This window comes from Typopeltis vanoorti, chromosome 14, assembly GCF_054136105.1.
Source record: "Typopeltis vanoorti isolate ZY-2024b chromosome 14, IOZ_Tvanoo_1.0, whole genome shotgun sequence".
In the NCBI taxonomy this organism is placed as follows: domain Eukaryota; kingdom Metazoa; phylum Arthropoda; class Arachnida; order Uropygi; family Thelyphonidae; genus Typopeltis; species Typopeltis vanoorti.
Window position 1 is genome coordinate 23,356,268 of NC_143562.1, and position 21,660 is coordinate 23,377,927.

At 33.9% G+C, this 21,660-nt stretch overlaps 1 protein-coding gene across 2 annotated transcripts in view; it reads left to right on the forward strand.

The window, feature by feature from the left end:
- Cdk8 (cyclin-dependent kinase 8) overlaps positions 1–21,660 on the forward strand; it is a 190,176-nt gene that overhangs the window by 112,967 nt on the left and 55,549 nt on the right. For both annotated transcript variants that reach the window (XM_090403316.1, XM_090403317.1), the window contains exons 6-11: positions 1,504–1,644; positions 3,954–4,011; positions 13,805–13,936; positions 15,162–15,305; positions 17,560–17,629; positions 20,544–20,616. In XM_090403316.1, coding sequence (XP_090259442.1) covers positions 1,504–1,644; positions 3,954–4,011; positions 13,805–13,936; positions 15,162–15,305; positions 17,560–17,629; positions 20,544–20,616 — 618 coding nt within the window. The remainder of the gene's footprint in view (positions 1–1,503; positions 1,645–3,953; positions 4,012–13,804; positions 13,937–15,161; positions 15,306–17,559; positions 17,630–20,543; positions 20,617–21,660) is intronic.

Here is a 21,660-nt window from a genome sequence, read left to right on the forward strand (position 1 = left end):
GACATGTTGCAGATGATTTTGGCATATCACAGCATGTAAATGTTTGGAATCGACTTTTTAAGACCAGAGGAGACATAAATAATAAAATTAGACAATGACATTCACAAAAAACTACAACTAGAGAAGAAAAGCTTATTAAAAGGGGCTATCCAAGCAAGATCCTTCAAAGTGCTGAAGCTATTAAGAATAAATTATGTGAGAATTATGGACTATATACACGTGTTTCAACCATAAAAGAATATCTGAAAGATTTCTGCAAAGAAAATAAAGAGCTAAGATTTAACATAACTTTGCAAAAACTCATTAACCAAAAAGCTATTGAATAGTTTAAGATCTAATAAGCAAATTAATTTAATTTATAACCAAGTAAAAAAAAAATTCAATGATGGGATTAAGTATGTTAGACATAGTCTTGGATCAAATGTTTTATTTTTAATGCAGCTCTCTCTCACAATCAACAACATTAAAAATGGTTGGAAAACATGCTATCCTTGTATGCAATTTGTTCAGTGTGTTGGCTGATTTCCCTCTAATTCCATATTTATTTATTTATTTCACTCCCCACCATATTATCTTCCCTTATTCTGTTGATTATGCTGAGCATGAACTCCTGATAACTTGGAGTTAATGCTGAGTAATTCATTTATGAGTAAGCAATGCTGCAATTCCAGAATAATTGCAGCAGTGCTTACATTGCAAACTCTGGAAGCAGCAAGTATTTTGGAGTGAAAATCTCACCATGGTTTGTTTCAGTGGATTGGAGAACCTGGATTTAGCGACAGTTTATCAAATGTTACAAACAAATTTTCATTATCCCAATTGTGAAGCAGATGGTGAAAATGTGATGTAAAACACCTGCATGTTGGAGTTATTTTATATGGTATGAAATTGGTTCACTGACTTTTATCAATACTACCATGATTGGAGAAGTGCACCTACAAGGTTCTGGACAGTGCTGCACTTTCTGAACTCAAGAAATTCTGTATTGAGGGGATCCTATCTGTTTCAGCAAGCCAGTGTCTCCTGCCACCCTGCAAACTCTACTTTGACTTGGTTTAAGAATAATAGTATGTTTTAATGTGTTGCCTAGCTGATAATCCCAATCTAAACCCATTTGAATGGCTTGTGAGTGACTTCATATGTCCCTCTAGTATTCTCCACATTGCTGGATGATCTCAAGAGAGTCCTGCATGAACAGTCGTGGTTATTTTCCTGTGAACCTTTCTAAGTACATGCAAAGTTCACATCTACTAAACATTGTGATATAAGTTAAAAGTGAATCGCACTCTTTTTTTTTTTTAAAGGAATATTTTGATGTTCTTTCTTTATTTCTCAGATGCTACAATACTTTTAGCAAACACTATATATATATATATATAATTGTAATGAAGCAACACTTTCTCAAAAAAAGCATTGCTTCATTTCACCAATGTGATTTGCTGTGTGTGTGTGTGTGTGTAAATTTAATTTTCAAGTTATAAGAATTATAACTTTAATTTATAGCATATAATCAAGTTTCACCGAGCAGCTAAAGCAAATAAGAAGCCTGTAATGGTGCCAAAAGGAATGGTCAAGTCACTTCTCTATCAAATATTGGATGGCATTCATTATCTTCACACTAATTGGGTTTTACACAGGGATTTGGTAAGAATTCTAATTTTGTAATTCTGTTGCATACCCATCCTAATTAGCTTTTGGTTCCAGTTATGTTTTGTGAACTATTGATTATTAAGCAGACTGATATATATTTATGATTGCATTCCCCTAACAACTTTTTAAACTTTAATTAAAATATGTTAATAAATGAACCTAACTGCATAGCTGTTTTTAGCTTTCAGTTACTATTAATGATTTTAAGATAAGCAGAGAGTGATTACAGTTACTTATATATTTTTTCTTATTTAAATCAGAATGCACTACCTTATGATAATGCCAAACTGAGAACATGCTCTTTACTAAGTAATACTGCTCATATATAATGGAATGCTAATAACATAAGCTTCTTCCTAATATGTTCATGTTTTGTTTGATTCTGCAATTGATGTCATCTATTCACTGCCTTAATTTTTCTCAGAACTCATATCTATGGTCTCTAGTATTTGATCTGCTGTTTTATTTCTAATCCAGCACTCAGATCTGTAAGTTGAACACCATCTTGTATACTGCTTGTTTCGTGTTTTGGCTAATTTCTCTCACTCCATATAAATGGATTCATTTGGCTCCCCACCATATGGACTTTTCTTATTCTGTTATCTATTTCCAGATTTAAGTCGCTATCTTGACTAACAGTTGTCCTAAATAGCAGAAATATTTTACTTCTATAGGTTCTCCATTGAGAACACATTTGAAGTTTTCTACGTTCTTACCTGTTTTCATAATTTGGTCTTTTTATTGCTTATTTGCATGACAGATTTGTTATAAAAGTTATTCAGATAAAAGGTCTTAGAGACTTGCACCAAATTTGTTTAGGAATACAACATTATTTGCATAAAGCAAAGAGCTGAGTTTGATATCAAGCGTAATGCCACTTTCTTTCACATGTGATCAGTATTGATGATAAATAAGAGATAGCGTGCACCGTTTTCTCACACCTGATTTTACCAATCGTCCTGTACATCAGTTCTAACTCTGCTGAGTTATGCTTAATTGTATAATTGTAGAATTTTGAAAGAAAGTGTGGATCCTTGTTATATTCCCATGATTTCTCAGTTATTTGGTGTAAAGTGAAAATTGCATCCTGAGTAATATTTCAAGCTTGGACAAATTTAGGATTTGTATAGTGTTCAGCAGTTGAGAAGTAGTGTCTTCAGCAGAAAAGTATACCAAATTTCTTGGAGACTGCAGCCAAGATGTGTTTGTGCCAGGAGAGATGTAAGTCATCAGAATGAAGTGAGATCTTTCTTGTGAAAGAATAGAAATTTGTTCTGGTAGCACTGAATTTTACAAGCTTATCTCCAAGGTATTGGTTATGGAAGATCTTTAAGTTCCAAATGATTATGCACTATAAAAAAAAGGTTGAATGACAAAGAGAAATAGGTCAGTGAGAGTCATTTATATATAGGAAGAAAAGAATAGGTGAAAGTACCAAGCCCTTTGGTACTCCAGCATTGATGCTAAAATTTAAGAAGAAATGTACTACATGTCATGGTAGAAAGCATTCATGGTCGTTTACTAAGAAGTCCTCTGTACGAGGCCTGAACAAATGTTTAGAAATTTACTTTTCATCCACGCAGTTAGCCAAGTGGCTATGTGCTTTGCAACCATGCGCCTAGGAAAGGAGTGTCTTTGGTTCAATTTTTGTCGCCGACATGAGGAGCTTAGGATCTTTTTCAGACATAGCCAAGTTAGCCAGTCTTGGGTGGGGAGTGCAGGGTTTTTCATCCCACAAGCAGGCAAACCATCCTTGAGAATTCAATACTTCTACAGACATAGGCTACACTGAGAGGCATAGGGCTAACCACCTTATCCTTGTCTACGGTTGCAGTTAAATAAATAGAAAACCCTTGACACTGCAAGGTAAAAGAGGGAAGAAGAAGACCATTACTTTTCTTCTGTCAAGTTAATCTCTCCTTATAAATCTCAAATCTGTCTAACCTTGGAATACTGCTCTCATATTTGGGATTGAGTACCTAAGACTTCTCTAAAAGCTCTTGATGCTGTTCAGGAGAGAGCAGTTTGGTTGGATGAATATGTTGTCTCTCTCTCTATCTCTCTCTCTCTCTTCACTCACTGTCTCACAGACAGTTTCTGCATTGCATCAGATATTTCCATGGGCACTTTTTCAGCAGAACACTTACACTGAGTACTTGATTATGGTGGTGTAATTTTTTTTTTTTTTTTTTTTTTTTTTTGTTATAGCTAATGTTATCTATATATTTACCTACGTCTTTGCTATTTATTAAATAAATAACCATAAGTTATATTTAAAATAATTCTTAATATTTAAATTTCAGAAACCTGCAAATATCCTAGTCATGGGTGAGGGGCCTGAAAGAGGGAGAGTCAAAATAGGTGACCAAATTTTTTTTTAGTAGTTATCTGTCATTGGCTGCATGTAATTATGAAGTTAGTAGCATTAAAGTCTAGCATTACAAACAAAAAAGTTAATCTCTTTTATTCCATTGGCTTCCCCACTATAATACAGCTTTGCTTATTCTGTTGTCTATTTGCAAATTTTATTTTATTACGTATGTACTAATGATTCAAAAATCAATTAATATAAGGATCATCCAAAATTTTTTGAAGTTTTTCTTTATATTATATTTTCGTCGTTTCTTGGATATCATACTAAATAATCATGTATTCTGTATACCAAATTAAAAGCTTGAGAGTAAGGTGATATATGAATCATATATTTATATATTATTTTATTACTATATCCATTTAATACAGGGAGACTAGCTTAGTCGCTCACATGGTAAACTTCTCTTGCCCAAGGAAACAATGAAGATTACAAATCTTCATTGTATATATATCAAGAAATATCTCTCCTGATATATACTCTCAAGGGAGTGTTCAGACTATCATGACAGCATTACATGATTAAGTTTACATTATTATTAATCTATCAACAGTTTTCTTCCAAATTAGTTTATTACTTGTCAGCACTTCAGTACTGTCATATCTAATATTTCATCCTCCTAAAGCTTCTGACTGAATCAGTCCACCAAGACCTTAGTCTTCCTGTGGGTCTTTTTCCTGCCATTTTGGTATCAAACACCTGCTTTCCTAACCTTTCTTCTCCCATTCTGTCAAGTAACCATATCACTTTAGATTATACCTGCTCACACGTTCTTGAATGCAAACAATGTCAAGTTCCTCCTTATATTTTTGTTGTTAATATGATTATGCCATTGATACTATCTGTTCAGGGCCCCTAATTTTTCTCTGAACTCATCTGTAGGTCTCTAATCTCTGATCAAACTGGTTACAGGTTGCAGTATACAGGACAGTGTTCAAACTGGTCTGAACATGCTCTTGTATACTCTTAGTTTGTTGTATTCTCTTTTATTACATTGGCTCCCCCACCATACCAACTTTGCTTATTCTGTTGTCTATTTGCAAATTTAATTTGCCAAGGATAGAATGTAATGGATATTGTATTTTCAAAAAAGATAGAGGAAATAGGGCAGGAGGAGGGATATTGTTAATGAAAGCTGAAGAACTTCAACCAACAAAAATAGAAGTTAAGAAAAATTGTAGATCTGAGAGAAATGGTTCATCTGAGGCTGTCTTGTGTGAGTTAGAGGCCAATAGGACAAAATATTGTTGGTTGCTGCTATAGACCTGGAGATCCAGAAGAAGATATGGATGAAAAGAATTATAGCACTAGAGGAAAACTCACGTAAAAAGCTTTATTATTAGCTTAGAATTTTTGCCTAGGTATCATAGACATTGTCAATAGAAGTTAAAGAAAATTGATCACAGAATGGCAATTAAACATTAACAGATAATTCTTAAAAAAACACCACCAAAGTAGCTAATGTAAGATGACTATAAAAGGTCAGAAATTTCCTAACTTATTAAAAAAAACAAAGAGTATATAAATTTAGTATTCATATATACGAGGGTGGTCTGAAAAGTTCTCAGCCTCGACTATAGATGGCAACACTATCGGGAAGATTTTTTTTTTCTAAGTTGGTACATCTGTCATAGGTATTCATGTGAAATTGCAAATCATTCTATCAAGTAGTTTGTTTTATACAGCTGTCTGAAGAAAATGTGTATCCCTTGAAATGGATAAAATTGAGTATCGTTTGATTATAAAATTCTTTGTAAAAGAAGGTTAAACGCCAAAAGAAATTCATTTGAAGTTCATAAAAGTTTATGGGGCACTCTTCTCCTTCGTTTTCAACAATTAAGAAATGGGTTGTCGAGTTTAAACATAGCTACACCAGCCTTGAAGATGATCTATGTGAAGGACGTCCAAAAAGTATAACAACACCAGAAATCATTGATCAAGTGCACAATATGGTATTGGATGACCAGCGAGTCAAATTGTGTGAAATATTGCTGAGACTATAGTCTTTTCAAAAGAACATGTAGGATATATTTTGCATGAAGAATTGCATATGAAAAAGCTTTGCGCAAGATGGTGCTGTGCTTGCTCACAGCAGATCAAAAACGCACTCACATGAAAATCTCTGAACAGTGCTTGGAGCATTTTAACAAGAATAAAACTAATTTTTTGCATCGATTTATTACTATGGATGAGACTTGGATTCACCATTACACACCAGAATCCAAACAGCAGTCAAAACAGTGGACAGAAGCCAGTTGTTCAGCACCAAAGAGGACATAGTCAATTCCATCAACAGAAAAGGTCATGGCATCAGTGTTTTGGGATGCTAAAGTCATTTTGTATATTAATATTCTTGAAAAGGGTAAAACAATAACCGGGAATATTATTCTGATGTTTTAACCAGACTAGTAAATAAAATTCGTGAGAAAAGACCCGTTTTGTAGAAGAAAAAAAATCATCTTTCATCAGGACAATGCACCTGCCCACAAAAATGTTTTGGTAATGGGAAAATTAAGGGATCTGCACTATGAATTGTTGGAACATCCACCCTGTTCCCCAGATTTGGCTCCCTCTGACTTCTATCTCTTCCCAAAACTAAAACTCTTCTTTGCTGGTCAGGGGTTTTCTTCGAACCAAGAGGTTATTGCAGCTATAGAGGGTTATCTTACTGAGAACCACTACAGGAACGGAATAATGGTGCTGGAGCATCACTGGAATAAATGTATTAGTCTTAAGGGAGATTATGTTGAAAAATAAAAATAATTTTGAAATTACATTCCATTTTTCATCTTTAGGCTGAAAACTTTTCAGACCATCCTCATATATTATACATCAATACATAAACAAGATTAGGTGATTTTAAAAGTATTATCTCCCATAAAGAGGATAGATGTAGTAGACCAATGGATATGTTTAAGTTAGGACAGTGTAGTAAAGTATCATATGTTTTTTTATAAAGCTGTTCTATGAAGAAACAACTTTTATGAAGAACTCTTGTCTAGTTCCAATGAATCTCGTTTAGTGTTGATAGCATGTTTTACGAGTCCAAACTGTTCAGGCTGATAGTTTCGATTGTGTGGTGGATGCAATTTCTTAACTGGAATTTGATAGTTAGCTTCACTACATAACATTGTTGTATAGTGAAGCTAACTAATCAGATATCCTGGGATACAAACTTTGTTTAATTATACACCCTCTGTCCAAAAAATAAACGAACTTTTCGAAAATAGAAGAAACTAGTGCCGTTACCTCTTGTATCTTTTTTGTTGTCAAAAGTGGCAACTTTCATTAATGTTGTTTCAACTGTTTATGACATTTGTTTCACTATAACTCGGCTTCTAATGAAACAAATGTCATAAACAAGAGTGACAGTGTGTTTTGACGAACAGTTGGAAAATGAGTTTCAAACAGAGAGCTGCCATTGACTTTTGTGTTAAACTTGGAGTTTTACCGAAACGCATCAAATGCTTCAAAAAGCATACGGTGATGAATGCTTATCACGTACTCAAGTTTACGAGTGGTTTAAGCGATTTCAAAGTGGTCGTGAGATGCGTGAGGACGACGAAAAGCCAGGCCGTCCAAAAACTGGACTGAGCGAAGTTAACATCCAAAAAGTGCATGATTTCATCAAAGAAAACTCGAAATTGTCCGTGAGATTGATTGAAGATGAATTGGGGATTCCAAAATCAACTGTAGACAACATTTTGACTGAGAGTTTGGGCCTTTGTAAATTGAATTTGCGATTTGTTCCCCACAAGTTGACCGACGACCAAAAATGTATCGAATTGAACATTGCAAGGACTTCGTTAAAACCGGTCGTAAGGATTCAAACTTCCTTGAAACGATTGTTACTGGTGACGAAACGTGGTGGTTTGAGTATAACCCGAAACAAAGCGGCAGTGCTGAGTGGAGACCACTAGAAGAGGAGCATCCAAAAAAACGTCGATTGGAGAAGTCAAAAGTAAAGAAATGCTGATTTGTTTCTACGATTCCAAGGGCATTATTCTACACACGAATTCCAAGGGCATTATCACAAAGAATTTGTTCTGCCTGACCAAACGGTCAATGGTGAGTTTTATCTAGAAGTTTTGAAGTGATTGATAGCGAGAATTCGCTGCATACAGCATGTATATCATGATGCAGGCAGCTGATCACTTTTGCACGATAATGCACTATCTCATTGTTCGAACATTGTGAGACACACAAACTTGGTTTTTGAGCAAAAACCAAGTTTGTGTGTTGGATCACTCGCCGTATTCACCTGATGTAGCAGGTGAATACGGCTTCTTTGACTGTGAATTCTTTCTCTTTCCCCGACTTCATTTGCTGATGAAAGGAAAGCGATATGACACCATTGAAAACGTTCAAGTGGCAATAACCACGACCCTCAACAGTATCCCAAAAACTGATATAAAAAACTAATTTAACGAATTAATTGACCATGCCAAATACTGTATCAAAGCTGAGGGAGAGTATATTGATTGGAATAAATGATTTGAATAATTATAATTGGCCTGTGTTTTATCTTCTATCAAAAGTTCGGTTTATTTTTGGACAGCTAAGGATAGGATAATTCAAAGAGGAATTTGTTTTAGAAATTCTTTGGGCATCATGAACAGGATATATATAAACTAACAGATACTATGTCATACCACTGAGTTTACTAATTGGGATGACGGATGCTAATCCAAATAAAATGATGGTATCCTGAAAATCTGTACCTGGGGACAGTTCTGTAGTAGTGAAGTGAGCCTCAGCTTTTTCAAATAATACCGCTACAAATAAGAAAGTGTGGTCAGAAGACCACACTTTCTTATTTGTGGTGGTCAATAGTCCTCATGACGTTACATAAAGATTGTAATGTAAATTAAATTTTCTATCGTTACTTTTTCTACATTGTGATTGGTCGGTGAATTTAGAGCGCATGTAAAATTAGTGATTTTTATCTGTTTTATTGTGTTTTTCCCTTAGAAAATTAGTGTTTTATAGTATATTAGTGTAGATTTTCATGTTTTTAGTGTATTTAGTATTTTATAGTATCTTTGTTAAGATATTGCAATAATAAATATAGTTTATTATTGAAATAATAATTTATTTATTCTTATGCATTTTGGTGCCAAAAATGCATAAGAACCTAACGCCAAGAAGAGCGTGAAGTTGAGAACAAGAAGGCTTGTCACACTGAAAAGGTTATTGGAAATATTGAAGAGGTTATTGAAAATGAATTAACCTTCAAAATGACAAAAATGAAGCAAATTATCAGAGAGATGGCTCAAGTATTACAGAAAGTCAAGTGGCATTTGAATGAACATAGGAAGGAAAAGAAAAATTAAACAGCAAAATAAGAAACAAAGCACGGAATCAAGTAAATCAGTAACAAAAATCAGGTAAGTAATGTTATTTGGTATGGCGACTCTATCATTAAGCATGCTGTTGATGAGTAGGTTATAACTTTGAGTTTTCTAGGAGCAAAATTAAAAATATAACACATTTGCTCCATAATGTGGATCATTTCAAAAACAGAAAAGAAAAGTAAACGAAATCTTAATCGTATTAGGTACTAATGACTTAACTAGTGATAAGTTCAGTATGAGAGTACATGAAAGGGTTGGAAGAGGCAAGAGTGAGAAAATGAAAATATTAAGTATATTACTCAGTATGATAAAAATGAATTATGAGGAAGGGCTATGATGGCAAATGATTCAATGCATAGGCTGTGTAGATGGAATGGATGTGAGTATTTGGATGTGTAGAGTTAGTTTGAGGGAAGATTAGATTTGTATATGAGGGATGGCCTATACCTGAATGCATTTGGTATCAGGAGTCTTGAAAAACTATAAGACCTAACACAGAGAGTCAGAGAAACTAAATTATAATGGGAGGAATGGTGAGAATATGAGTATAAGAGCGACACTGTTATGTGATTGTGCTAATGGCGGGAATGGGTATTATCATGGAAATGATTACAAGGAGAGATAGCTGGTCAGATAACGAAAAATGTGGATCAAATTCACCCAGCCTGGATGGCATAATGGATAGTTCTCTACTTTGTTTTTGTGCATAAGTCTTGTTGTGTGTGTGTGTGTGTGTGTGTGTGTGTGTGTGTGTGTGTGTGTGTGTGTGTGTGTGTGTGTGTGTGTGTGTTAGAATGGTTTAAGAAATAAATACAGTAGAACTCAGTTATAACGATCACGGTTACAGCGAATTCACGTTTATAACGAATAATTTTGAAGGTATATTTGAATTACATTTGATTTAATGCATGTATTTCATGTTTATTATGAATTTGTTTCACAGGAATAATGAATGAATAATACACGTTAGTCGTTCCTTTACTGACATTTCGTACGTACGCATTTTCTGGTTGTGGAAAAATGTCAGGAGTCAAACGGAAAATTTTATCGGTTTTCAAAAAGTAGAAATTATACGGGAGGTGGAAAGTGGCCAATCAAATCTGACAGTAGCAAAGAAGTATGGTTTGTCCCCATCTACAATATCAACAATTTGGAAGAATCGCGAGTTGACTCTGAAAGCTTTTGAAAACAATTTATCGAAGTGTAAAAAAACTTAAAAAGTGTAATAAAAGTGACGTTGATGAGGCACTTCTTTCGGGGTTTAAAGTGCAAAGAACCACTGGCTTACCTATTAGCAGACCGATTTTGAAAGTTGAAGCCGAAAAATTTGCTGTTCAACTTGGTTATAGCGATTTTAAATGCAACAATGGGTGGATTTGATCGCTTTAAGTACAGAAACAATATTGTCTATGCAAAAGTAAGTGGCGAGGTGTTGTCCATTGACAAAAACGTTTCTGACTGGATCAAGAATGTATGGCCGGACATCAAACGAAGGTATGGATACAACAACAACATTTATAATGCAGACAAAGCAGAGGTTTTTTAGAATTTAATGCCCGAAAAAACTTTTCAATTTTAAAACGCAACAATGGGTGGATTGATCGCATTGGCAGAAAACTTATCAAAAATGGACTCACAGTTTTAGTTTGTGCGAACATGACCGGTAGCGATAAAAGAAAGCTTCTTGTAATTGGAAAATCGGCGAAGCCTAGATGCTTTAAAAACATAAAGAAACTTCCCGTTGATTATACAGCGAATAAGAAGGCCTGGATGACATCTTCAATTTTCGAAAATGAAATTCGCAAGTGGGATAAAAATCTTCGCAGTGAAAACCGGAAAATTTTGTTATTGATAGACAACTGTCCTGCCCATCCTGTAGTGGCTAATTTAACAAACAAACATAAAACTTGTTTTTTTGCCACCAAATGTGACATCTGTCTTGCAACCACTTGATCAAGGCGTAATTAGATGTTTTAAATCCCATTTTCATCGACTGCTAGTCTTGGAACTGATAGAACGCAGAGAACAATCCGCAGAAAATGCTTATGCTTGCGACTCGAAGATCAATGTACTTCACGCAATACATTTAATGAGTGATGCTTGGAATTTGGTGTCATCGTCTACGATACAAAACTGTTTTAAGAAAGCCGGTCTTGCGGAATGCGAGTGCAAATCTGAAGAAGATGTAGAGGATAATTTACCGTTATCAGTGTGGTTAAAAGCGCGAAACTTTAACAATTTTGAAACGCAGAGATTGATAATTTTATAGACATTGATAACAGCTTCGCAACTTCAGGTATACCGACAGACGCTGACATCTTAAAACAAATCTCTCATACACCAGAAGAAGATAATAGTAGTAGTGACTCCGAGGAAGAAAATAGCAATGATGAGAAAATCGTTACCTGGTGTGAAGCAGAAAGTGCTTTACATATTTTAACAAGATTTATGGAATTGCGATCTCTAAGTTCAGACGACACATTCAAGCATCTTAGTGGTATAAGGAACAATTTCAAACGTATGAAATATACGTCTTGTGCAAAGCAAAGCACGCTTGATGATTTTTTATGTAAAAATGTGAAGTTTTAAAAATAAATTTTTGTTCTTTATATGCATGTATGCACATATGTATTTATGTTACCCAATATACCTATACTGAGAAAAATCTGAAAACATTTTTAACTCACTCAAATTATGACCTTCTTGGATATAACGAATAACTGTTATTACGAACAAATATATGCGGTCCCGTGGAATTCGTTATAACCGAGTTCTACTGTATAAAGATATGAATATGTAAATATGTTAGATTCAGCATTTGTAGAGATCAACTTTTGCTATCATCACGAACCATGGGCTTACTGCCCGTTGATGTTTGATGCCTGTTTCACTATCTTCTTCCACCTTTCTTTGTCCAGTGCACAGCGTTGCAGTTTTTGTACACCCATTCCGCACCAGTCTTTTATATCGTCTATCCATTCTCTGTATGGTCTACCTCTTCTGTTTAAACCATCCAGAATACCAAACATAAATGTCTTTATCTTCCAGTCCTCACTCATTCTACAGATGTGTCCAAATAATTGCAGCTTCTGTTTTATACTCTTCTGCATTAGATTCTGTTTTGGTTGTATCTTCTGATAGAGCTCCTCATTGGTGATTTTCTATACCCATCCTATTCTTAGAATCTTCCTGTAACAAGTTCTTTCAAATGCCAAAATTCTTTTTCTTGATTCTTTATTTATTACCCACGTTTCAAATCCGTACAGTACACCGCTGAAGATGCATTTTTCCAGTACTCTTAGTTTTGTTTGCAGACTGATCACTTTACTTTTCCAGATGTTATCCATGGCCTTCAGATTTGTTCTTCCCTTTGCAATCCTGATCTTTATTTCTTTTTTACAGTCCAAGTCATATGTACTTCCCAAATATGTGAATTGTTCTACATTTTCTCTATCAGTTCCATCGACTTGTATCTTTTGTTTCATGTTCTTCTCACCAAATACCATTGTCTTTGTTTTTTCCAAGTTCATAACAAGTCCAAATCTCTTCCCTTTCTCATTTAACAGTTCCAGTGTTTTTTGTAGTTCTCTTTCGTCTTCTTCAATAATAACAATGTCATCTGCAAATCTCAGATTGTTAATTCTCATTCTGTGTACAGATATTCCTTTGGCATCTTCCTTCAATTTGTCCATTGCTCTTTCTAAATGTGCGATGAAAATGTTTGGTGATATTGGGTCTCCCTGTCTAGTACCTCTGCTTGTTTTAAACCATTTCCCCAAATCATCACCTATTCTAACTGCTGCAACTGCATTCTGATAAACATCTTTTAATATAGCTATTAGTTTTTATCAATTCCATAGGATTCTGGTCAACACTGTCAAATGCTTTCTGAAATCAACAAAGAAAGTATATATGTTTTTGTTTTTTCTCCTAGCTTTCTCTGCTATTAACCTCATTGTCAAAATCTGTTGAATTGTAGTTCTATCCTTCCTAAATCATGCTTGCTCATCTGCAAGGTATGCTTCCAATTGTGTTCTCAATCTTTCTGTCAATATGATCATCATCACTTTACCAAGGTGACTTATCAAGGCAATTGTTCTATAAATTTTACATTCTATCTTTGTACTCTTGCTATGGCAAACACTATTATAATAAACTAGTGAAAACTCCACAAACATGATGCTATTATAGTGGGACTTCACTCTAACACACTGCCTACACACTAATAAAACTATTGTGGTCTATATGCATTTCTTATAGTAAAATTGACTATACTTTATGTTGAAATAATTTTTCATTTTTGTTTAGATGTAAAGAAATGCATCAATATGTTCTTGAAAATATCATGGAAATTATAACAATATTTTCAGCTTGTATTGTTGGATTTTTTTTTTTAAAGTGTTTTCCTCTTCTTTTGTTTCACTAATAGCTGATATGGGATTTGCACGTCTCTTCAATTCTCCATTAAAGCCTCTAGCAGATTTGGATCCTGTAGTAGTAACATTTTGGTATAGGGCACCAGAACTACTGTTGGGTGCTAGGCATTATACAAAAGCTATTGGTAAGTAACTAGTTTAAAGTGATTATTGTTTGTAATCCTGTTGAAAAACTTAAAATCTAATCCTTAGTAGATCACAAAATAATTTAAGGTTTTTTTTTTTTTTTTTTTTTTTTTTTTTTTTTTTTTTTTTGTATGTTCATTGATATGTGTTCAAAGCTGTGCTTTCATCACCCTAAGTATGTGATATAGAGTGATGAGAGCTAGAGAAGATCTGTATGACAGCAGGAATTATACAGTATGTAGTTTGAATAGTTGAGGAATAGACAATTGTTGAGGCTGTGAATTGAAGTGCTGTGAGAAATAACAGGTTTTGATATATAGTATGTGGTGATACACATCAGTTAATTATTATTTTTTTTAATGATTTTTCATTATTTTCTGTGGATTTTTGTTATTTGTTTATTTTTTGTTGGGAGATTTTTTTTCTGTTCTGAATGTCACTGATATTGCTGATGGTATCTTTTATTGTTGTTGATGTTAGAAACTATAGAGCACAGGCATGCAGTGTGGGAGTGAAAAACTCATAAACATGTCTTTCACACAGGGAGCTCAGTTTCCTATCTATGCATGGCCTAGAACAGTGATGCATCCTGTGTACTTCTGTACTTCCTGAAAGAGTGATGTAAATGGCAGAAGGACCATCTAGAAATGTTAAAACCACAATACCCAATTACCATAGTCATTTTTTGTGACAACATGTCATACCACTAGAGCTTTGGGTAGGCAGTTGGTCAAGAAAGACTATTTTGGGCTTCACTCGCTCTTACAATTCTATAGAAAATACCAGCATAATAAAACAGAAAACTAATCAAGTTGAAAGTCATAATAAGTGAACTGAGTTTTCCAACATGAATAGTTCAGAGAAGAATGTTAGAAGGATGTGGGTTTGAATGCTCTCTAGGATTTGAGAACTTTATAAGGCCTTTTCAGTCAAAAGTGAGTTAGCCAGTCTGGAGGTGGAAGGTAATTTCTTCCTGTACATGCAATTGTTTTTAGACATAATTTACTGGCCTTGTAGCCTTAATTGCTTTAATTCTAACCAGACAAACAATTCAAAAAATACTGTGGGTGGTAATTGCCCAGGTTTGACAAAACGCTGTTGCGTTTTTTTCAAACCTGGGAAATTACTACAGTAATGAATGAATAAAGAAAGACTATAAAAATAAAGGACGTTTTCTAACTTTCTGAATTTGAATCAGCAAATATCACTTTTTTTTTATTGCAGATATATGGGCCATAGGATGTATATTTGCTGAACTGCTCACATCTGAGCCTATCTTCCATTGTCGTCAAGAGGACATAAAAACTAGTAACCCATATCATCACGACCAGTTGGACCGAATATTTAATGTCATGGGCTTTCCACAAGGTAAGATGTCTGTATTTGAGATTTATTAGCCATCATCACAATATTATTTTTATTATTATTATTATTATAATAGTACAACACCTCCAAGGGATCCAGGGGCTCATCGTGAGGAGAACACACTACTTCACTACAACTCACCATTTCCCTAACTTAATCCTTCAACTACATGACACAATGTCATCTACCACCCATCATCATCACCACCACCAGTTTTATATGTTGTCTGTAAATTGTGTGTATGTGTTCTCTTGGCCAATTTGCCTGTATGCAGGATGGAAACAGGTTCTTCTGGAAATCGAGTTTCCAGGAGGGGGAAAACCCTTCTACCTCCATACGAGATTGGAGGTGGCAGAGCAAAGATCTGAGTTCAGTTCTCATGATAAAAATCAAACTCGGATCTTTTCCAGTTGAAGGGCATACTGTACTGTCATTCTTCCAATAGCACTGTGGAAGATATGTAACCTCAAAGATGTACAGGATACTCTAATAATACTACATAGTTAAGATTACATTATTATAAACAGGTATTTGATGCCATCCTGGTATCAAATATCTGTTTAGCTAACTTTTCATATCTCATTCTGTTTAAAGTGACTAGAGTCACTTTGCTCAACATAGTCTTGAATGCTAATGATATAAAGTTCCTTTCAGATATCTTCATTTTTGATATAAATGGATTCTTCCATTGATGCCATCAGTTCATTCCATTAAACTGGTATGTCCTCTTCCCTGTAGTGAATGGTGGTTTTTCCTTATCTTTTCTCTAAGTACTTAGCTGAACTTCTGATGAATCATATTGTCATATTGGTCATTCTGACTCTTTTATTAAAAATTACTTTGTTTGGTAAGGAAACTCTCAAAAGAATAGTTCGACTAACTGACATTCTACTAGTCCCATATGTAAAATCATTATTTACTAAAATACCAGTAGAAAAAAGCCATTTCTTATTTAAAAGCTCTATTGCTATCTGATATGTAATTTTTTAAGTGTTATCTTCATTCTTTTTTCAAATGTTACAGCAGGATGTTTATGATTACTCTCTAAGATTGAGTAATCTTAGAGAGAATTTTGATGCACCACCCCAAATATGGGAGCATATGGATGATATTTTTGCAATTTGGAATTCCTCTGAGTTACAACAGTTTCTTTCTAAATTAAACACACTTCATACCAGGATCCAATTCATCTTAGAAGAAGAAGAAATAAATAAGCAATTAGCCTTTTAGATTATTTAATTCTTTGTCAACCAGATGATAGCCTACATTTTTCAGGTTTTTTTGAAAGAAGACTCACAGGCCATTATATCCATGCTGATTTTCATCACCATCCTAGTCAAAAGGCTGGAACTATTAAAACATGATTATATCGTGTTCTTTTTTATGTTCTTGAGACAAACAGTTACAGGAAGAATTACGTATTAATTCCACCTTTTTATTTAATGGTTTTAAGGATTCTTTTATCAAAACAGCTTTTAAAAGTTATGGTATTTCTACCTCTTCAAATACAGAAGAAATAACTTGCATTTCTATCCCTTCTATTCCTATCATTAGTGAACACATAGCAAAAGTTTTAAAACCACTGATAAAACCACTAAGGACAAGCTTCCACCTCTCAATTATCCAGGCATCTACCAGATTCCTTGCTCTTGTGGGTTATCTTATTTCAGATAAATAGGAAGATCTGCTTTCATATGGCTAGAAGAACATGTCTTATATTCAGTACCATGAGCCTAAACAGCCTGGGTTTGCAGAGAATGCTGTTGAGTTCACTGGAATAAGATTTCATAAAGGTTGTTTCCTCATAGAACAGCTTTATAAAGAAACTTGGAAAAACCTTACTTCACTGTCCTAACTTAAACAGATCCGATATATATATATAAATATAATTAAGTGAAAAATTATTGAGCTTTTATGGTTATTTTGTATTACCTTAGATGGACTTTTTAGAATATTCTGTTAATATTTAATTGCCATTCTGTGATCTTGTACTGACAATGCCTATGATACTTAGGCAAAAATTCTATGTTAATAAAGTTTTTTATGTGATTTTTCTTCTGGTTTTATCATTTTTTTCAATATGTCAGCTCACTATATTTCATTATTGAAACAGAAATAACATCACATGCAAAGCTTTGTTTTACATATGAATTTATTGCATATTTTGCATATTTCATAACCAAGTGAAAAAAAAAACTTCCATATTATGTTGTGTTTTTATTTCTTTTTCATATCTAGTATTTATTTTTCATTTCAGAAAAGGACTGGGAGGACATTAAAAAAATGCCTGAACACACAACTCTTCAAAAGGATTTTAAACGCTCAAAGTTTGTATTCATGAAATTGCTTTAATGTTATGCATTTATATTTATGCATTTGCTAAATATAAATCTTAATCTTTATTTAGCTGGAATTATTCTTATAATTTTCTTTAGCTACAAAAATGTAGGAATAGTTCCAGCTAATGAGTCCTGATTTGAAAATATGAGTTAGGTGCACTTGGCTCAGATTGAATGAGTCTGTTTCAATAATAATAATAATGCATTTATTAGGTAAAAATATTTTGAAGTTAGGTAATAAACATTTTGTATGTGCATAGAAAGTTTTAATTGTTAAATGTTTTCCTCAAAAACTTTTATTAAAAAATTAGTTATTTCTTTTGTTCATGTTGATATGAAATCTGTTGAGATTCAGTTTTAGGTCTGCTACAAGCAAACAGTGTCTTCTTGTAGCAGACACTGTTTGCTTTTATCATGTTTGTTTTATCATGTCTGTCTCTCTCTGTCCATCCACACAAAACATCTTGAAATCCTTTTTATGTGACTCCTGCCCACAAAGGGTCGTAAATTAGTGCATAAGTACTTTTGGTGATTAAGTTTTATTTTTAATATTTTTTTTACATAATCTGGAAATACAATACTTGAGAGCAAACATAGAACTTTTTTTTTTCAAGACTAATGAGTCTCCACACCAGGTAATGAAATCCATTTCTTACTATAAGGACATTCACACAATATCCATGCTCCCACAGCAGGATTCAAACCTGCATCTTCTGGTTAGAGAGTGGGTATGCTATCCATTCAGCCACTGACCAGCTGACTGATATGAACATGATGTTGATGAAATATATTTAAAACTTTGAGGAAATATTGTCAAGAAAGTTTTGTTAAATTCAGCAACATCAATTCCTGATAGGTATCCACAAGGGATGCACAGGATGTCATGATAGCACTAATATCCATAATAATATCCAGGCAGGCACCTGCTCATCTCAACTCGCACTCTAATATGAAAGGCAATTAATATGGAGTTGGTCAACTTTTTGTTACTATAACAGGCTTGAATTTTCTAGGAAGGCTTTCCACTAAATTTTAGTGTGTTGCTACAGTAATTCCCTTAAATTCTTCCAGATTAACATTAATGAGGGTTGGTCACTGATGTCAGACACTTCAGCCTGGCTTGCAATTGGCATTCCATCAACACCCATGTCATTGAACCATTCCTTCACATACCTTGCTTTGTCAACAAGGGCATTGTCATGTTGATACAAGAAAGGGCCTTCATCCATCATGAAAGTTGCCATAAAGTTTTAAGCAGAGAAAAATTGTCTAAAAAGTCATTATAGGTTGCAGCGGTAAGATTTCCCTGTCACAGGAATTAGAGGGCCAAGCTCGAACCATAAAAAAAAAACAGCCACAAGACCTCCTCCACCAAACTCTTTGGTTGGCACAATACATTTGGGAAGGTAGTGTTTGGCAAATACCCAGACAAATGGTGAAGTATTATTCATTGTTCCAGAGTCCAATGGAGACAAGCTTCACACCACTCCACTCAATTCTTGACATTGTCCTTACTGATGTTAGGCTTGTGGAGGGGAGGGGTGCTGTGTGGTCACAGAAACCCATATCCTTTAGCTCCCGACAAACAATTGTGGTATTGGTGTTTCAATTGAGGACATGCAATGGTTATATTCTTAAACTCCTTGGTTTATCTTTCTTTTGAATCTTTTTTGTTTCTATACATCATCATCAATTTCCTAATATGTATCTTCAAGGAGTGTTCAGGTTACCATCAGCACTACATGATTAAGTTTACATTATTATTAATCTATCAACAGTTTTCCTCCAAATTAGTCTATTTCTTGTCAGCATTCCAATATTGTGAAACACCTCCTTTGCTAACCTTTCTTCTCCCCCTCTTTTTAAGTAACCATACCACCTTAGATTTTCCCTGCTTACACATTCTTGAATGCAAACAATGTCATGTTCCTAATAATGTCTTCAATTGTTAATGTGTTTCTGCCATTGATGCCATCAGTTCACTCCCCTAATTTTTCTTAGAACCCTCATATATGTGGTCTCTAGTCTTTGATTAAATGCTTTATTTCTAACCCAACTCTCAGATCCATAACTTAAAACTGGTTTGAACACTGTCCTGTATACTGCTAGTTTGGTGTTTTGGCTAATTTTTTTCTTGTTTCATGTAAATTTATTCAGCTGGCTATCTATCATACCAGCTTTGCTTATTCTGTTGCGTATTTCCAGATTTAACTTGCCATCTTCACTTTCCCTCAGCCTTGAGATTAGTTCTAAGACATAAATAATATCAAAAGTAATTTGACCATTTCAAAAATATTATTACTACAAACTTTCCATAAGCTGCTAGGCTTAATTTCCACAGCCTAAGATTTAGGGAATGTTAAGAATTTTATGAAGACCCTACAATGTAACATTATTTTCATAAAAATAATTAATGCAATTTTAATATAAACTTGCCAACAAAGTGTCATTTAAACTATTTGCATAATCTGGGCATTACAAATCTCTATTATCTGAGTATTTTAGTGTATTTGAAACTTGCTTGTGGCATTTGTCACATTTGTACTTTCAGTGTTACACATACTGCAAATGTAAAAGTTAAATATTTTACTTCTCTGAACAAACTTCAAACCTGGAAAAAAAAAAAATATATATATATATATATATATATAAATCATGCAGAATTAAAAATTCAGAGTTAAAGGATTTAAACTTGTTCACAGTATACATAAGTACAAATTGTCAAATACCAAGCTCCATGTCTTCTATTGATGCTATTACTTAACTGGATCAGAAGAGAATCATAGAAATCTGTGATGTTATAATGTACATGTGACTTGTGGTTTACCGCATACTTTTGATACTCTTTTGTTATTCCAAATATAAGTCAGATATATATAAATATGCTGATATATATTTTTAGTTATGCCAGTTGTTCTCTTGTCAAATATATGGAAAAGCACAAAGTAAAGTCAGATAGCAAAGCCTTTTTATTGGTAAGTAGTCAAATATTTTCTTTCAGAAATTATTGACAAATTATGTTAAAACTAGATTCAATACAAATAATGCAATACAAATCTTTTGGATGTTAGCGAATTCTGGAAATTTTCTAACATCCGAAAGTGAGACACTTGTTCTGTAGAGCATCTTTTAAGAAAGACAGAAAACAAGTGATAAAGATGACCAGTCCTCTTCTAGAGATCTTGTTCTATAGAACAAGTCTCTCACTTCAGTTATTTGGTAACTGTTAAATGGATAATTGGTGAGGTGAAGAATGAATGGATAGAAGATTAGGAGTGGCTTCTCCAGGATTGATTGAAAAGTTGAAAGACAGTGGAATAAATATAAGTAAAAACAAAATTTAAAATAGTGTGGTTCTTTCTGTTTTGCATAATAGAACTGAGACATGGACATTGTGTAAGAGTGAAAATTGGAGTCTTCATGTTTTGAATCATGGGTATTTAAGGAGCATTTTTGGGAATAAGATGGCTTGTCTTTGTGAATAATGATGAGATACATCAGAGGAGTAGTCAGCCACCTCTTAGCCCTATCCTGTGCAAAGAAAGGTTTTGATGGTTTGGCCATGTCAGACTGTTGAAAATTTCACTTAGTATACCCTTATAATCAGTAAGATGATACCTCTATAATTGTATGATGTGCCTACATGTTGCACATCCTTCTATCATAAAACTGAGAACTACCAACTTTCCAGCACCCTTGGTTCCAGAGCCTTACTGGATTAGCCGTTTTGCTGCACTAATGGAGGTCACTTAATAATAATTCATCAGCACCATATCTCTAAAATACCACACACACACACTGCTAGATACTTAAATATTTAATGTGAATTAAGTGATTAAATGAAATGCATTAGTATACATGACTAAGTGAATACAGACTTCTTCCTGCTCTTGACATCATCACTACTGTAAACTGTTCTTTGCTCACAAGCCATAGCTAGGATTAAATGCAAGCAAAATAAGCTAAGAATCACTCAGAATCAAGTGATCATCATCAATTGCAGATGTAAATAATTAAGT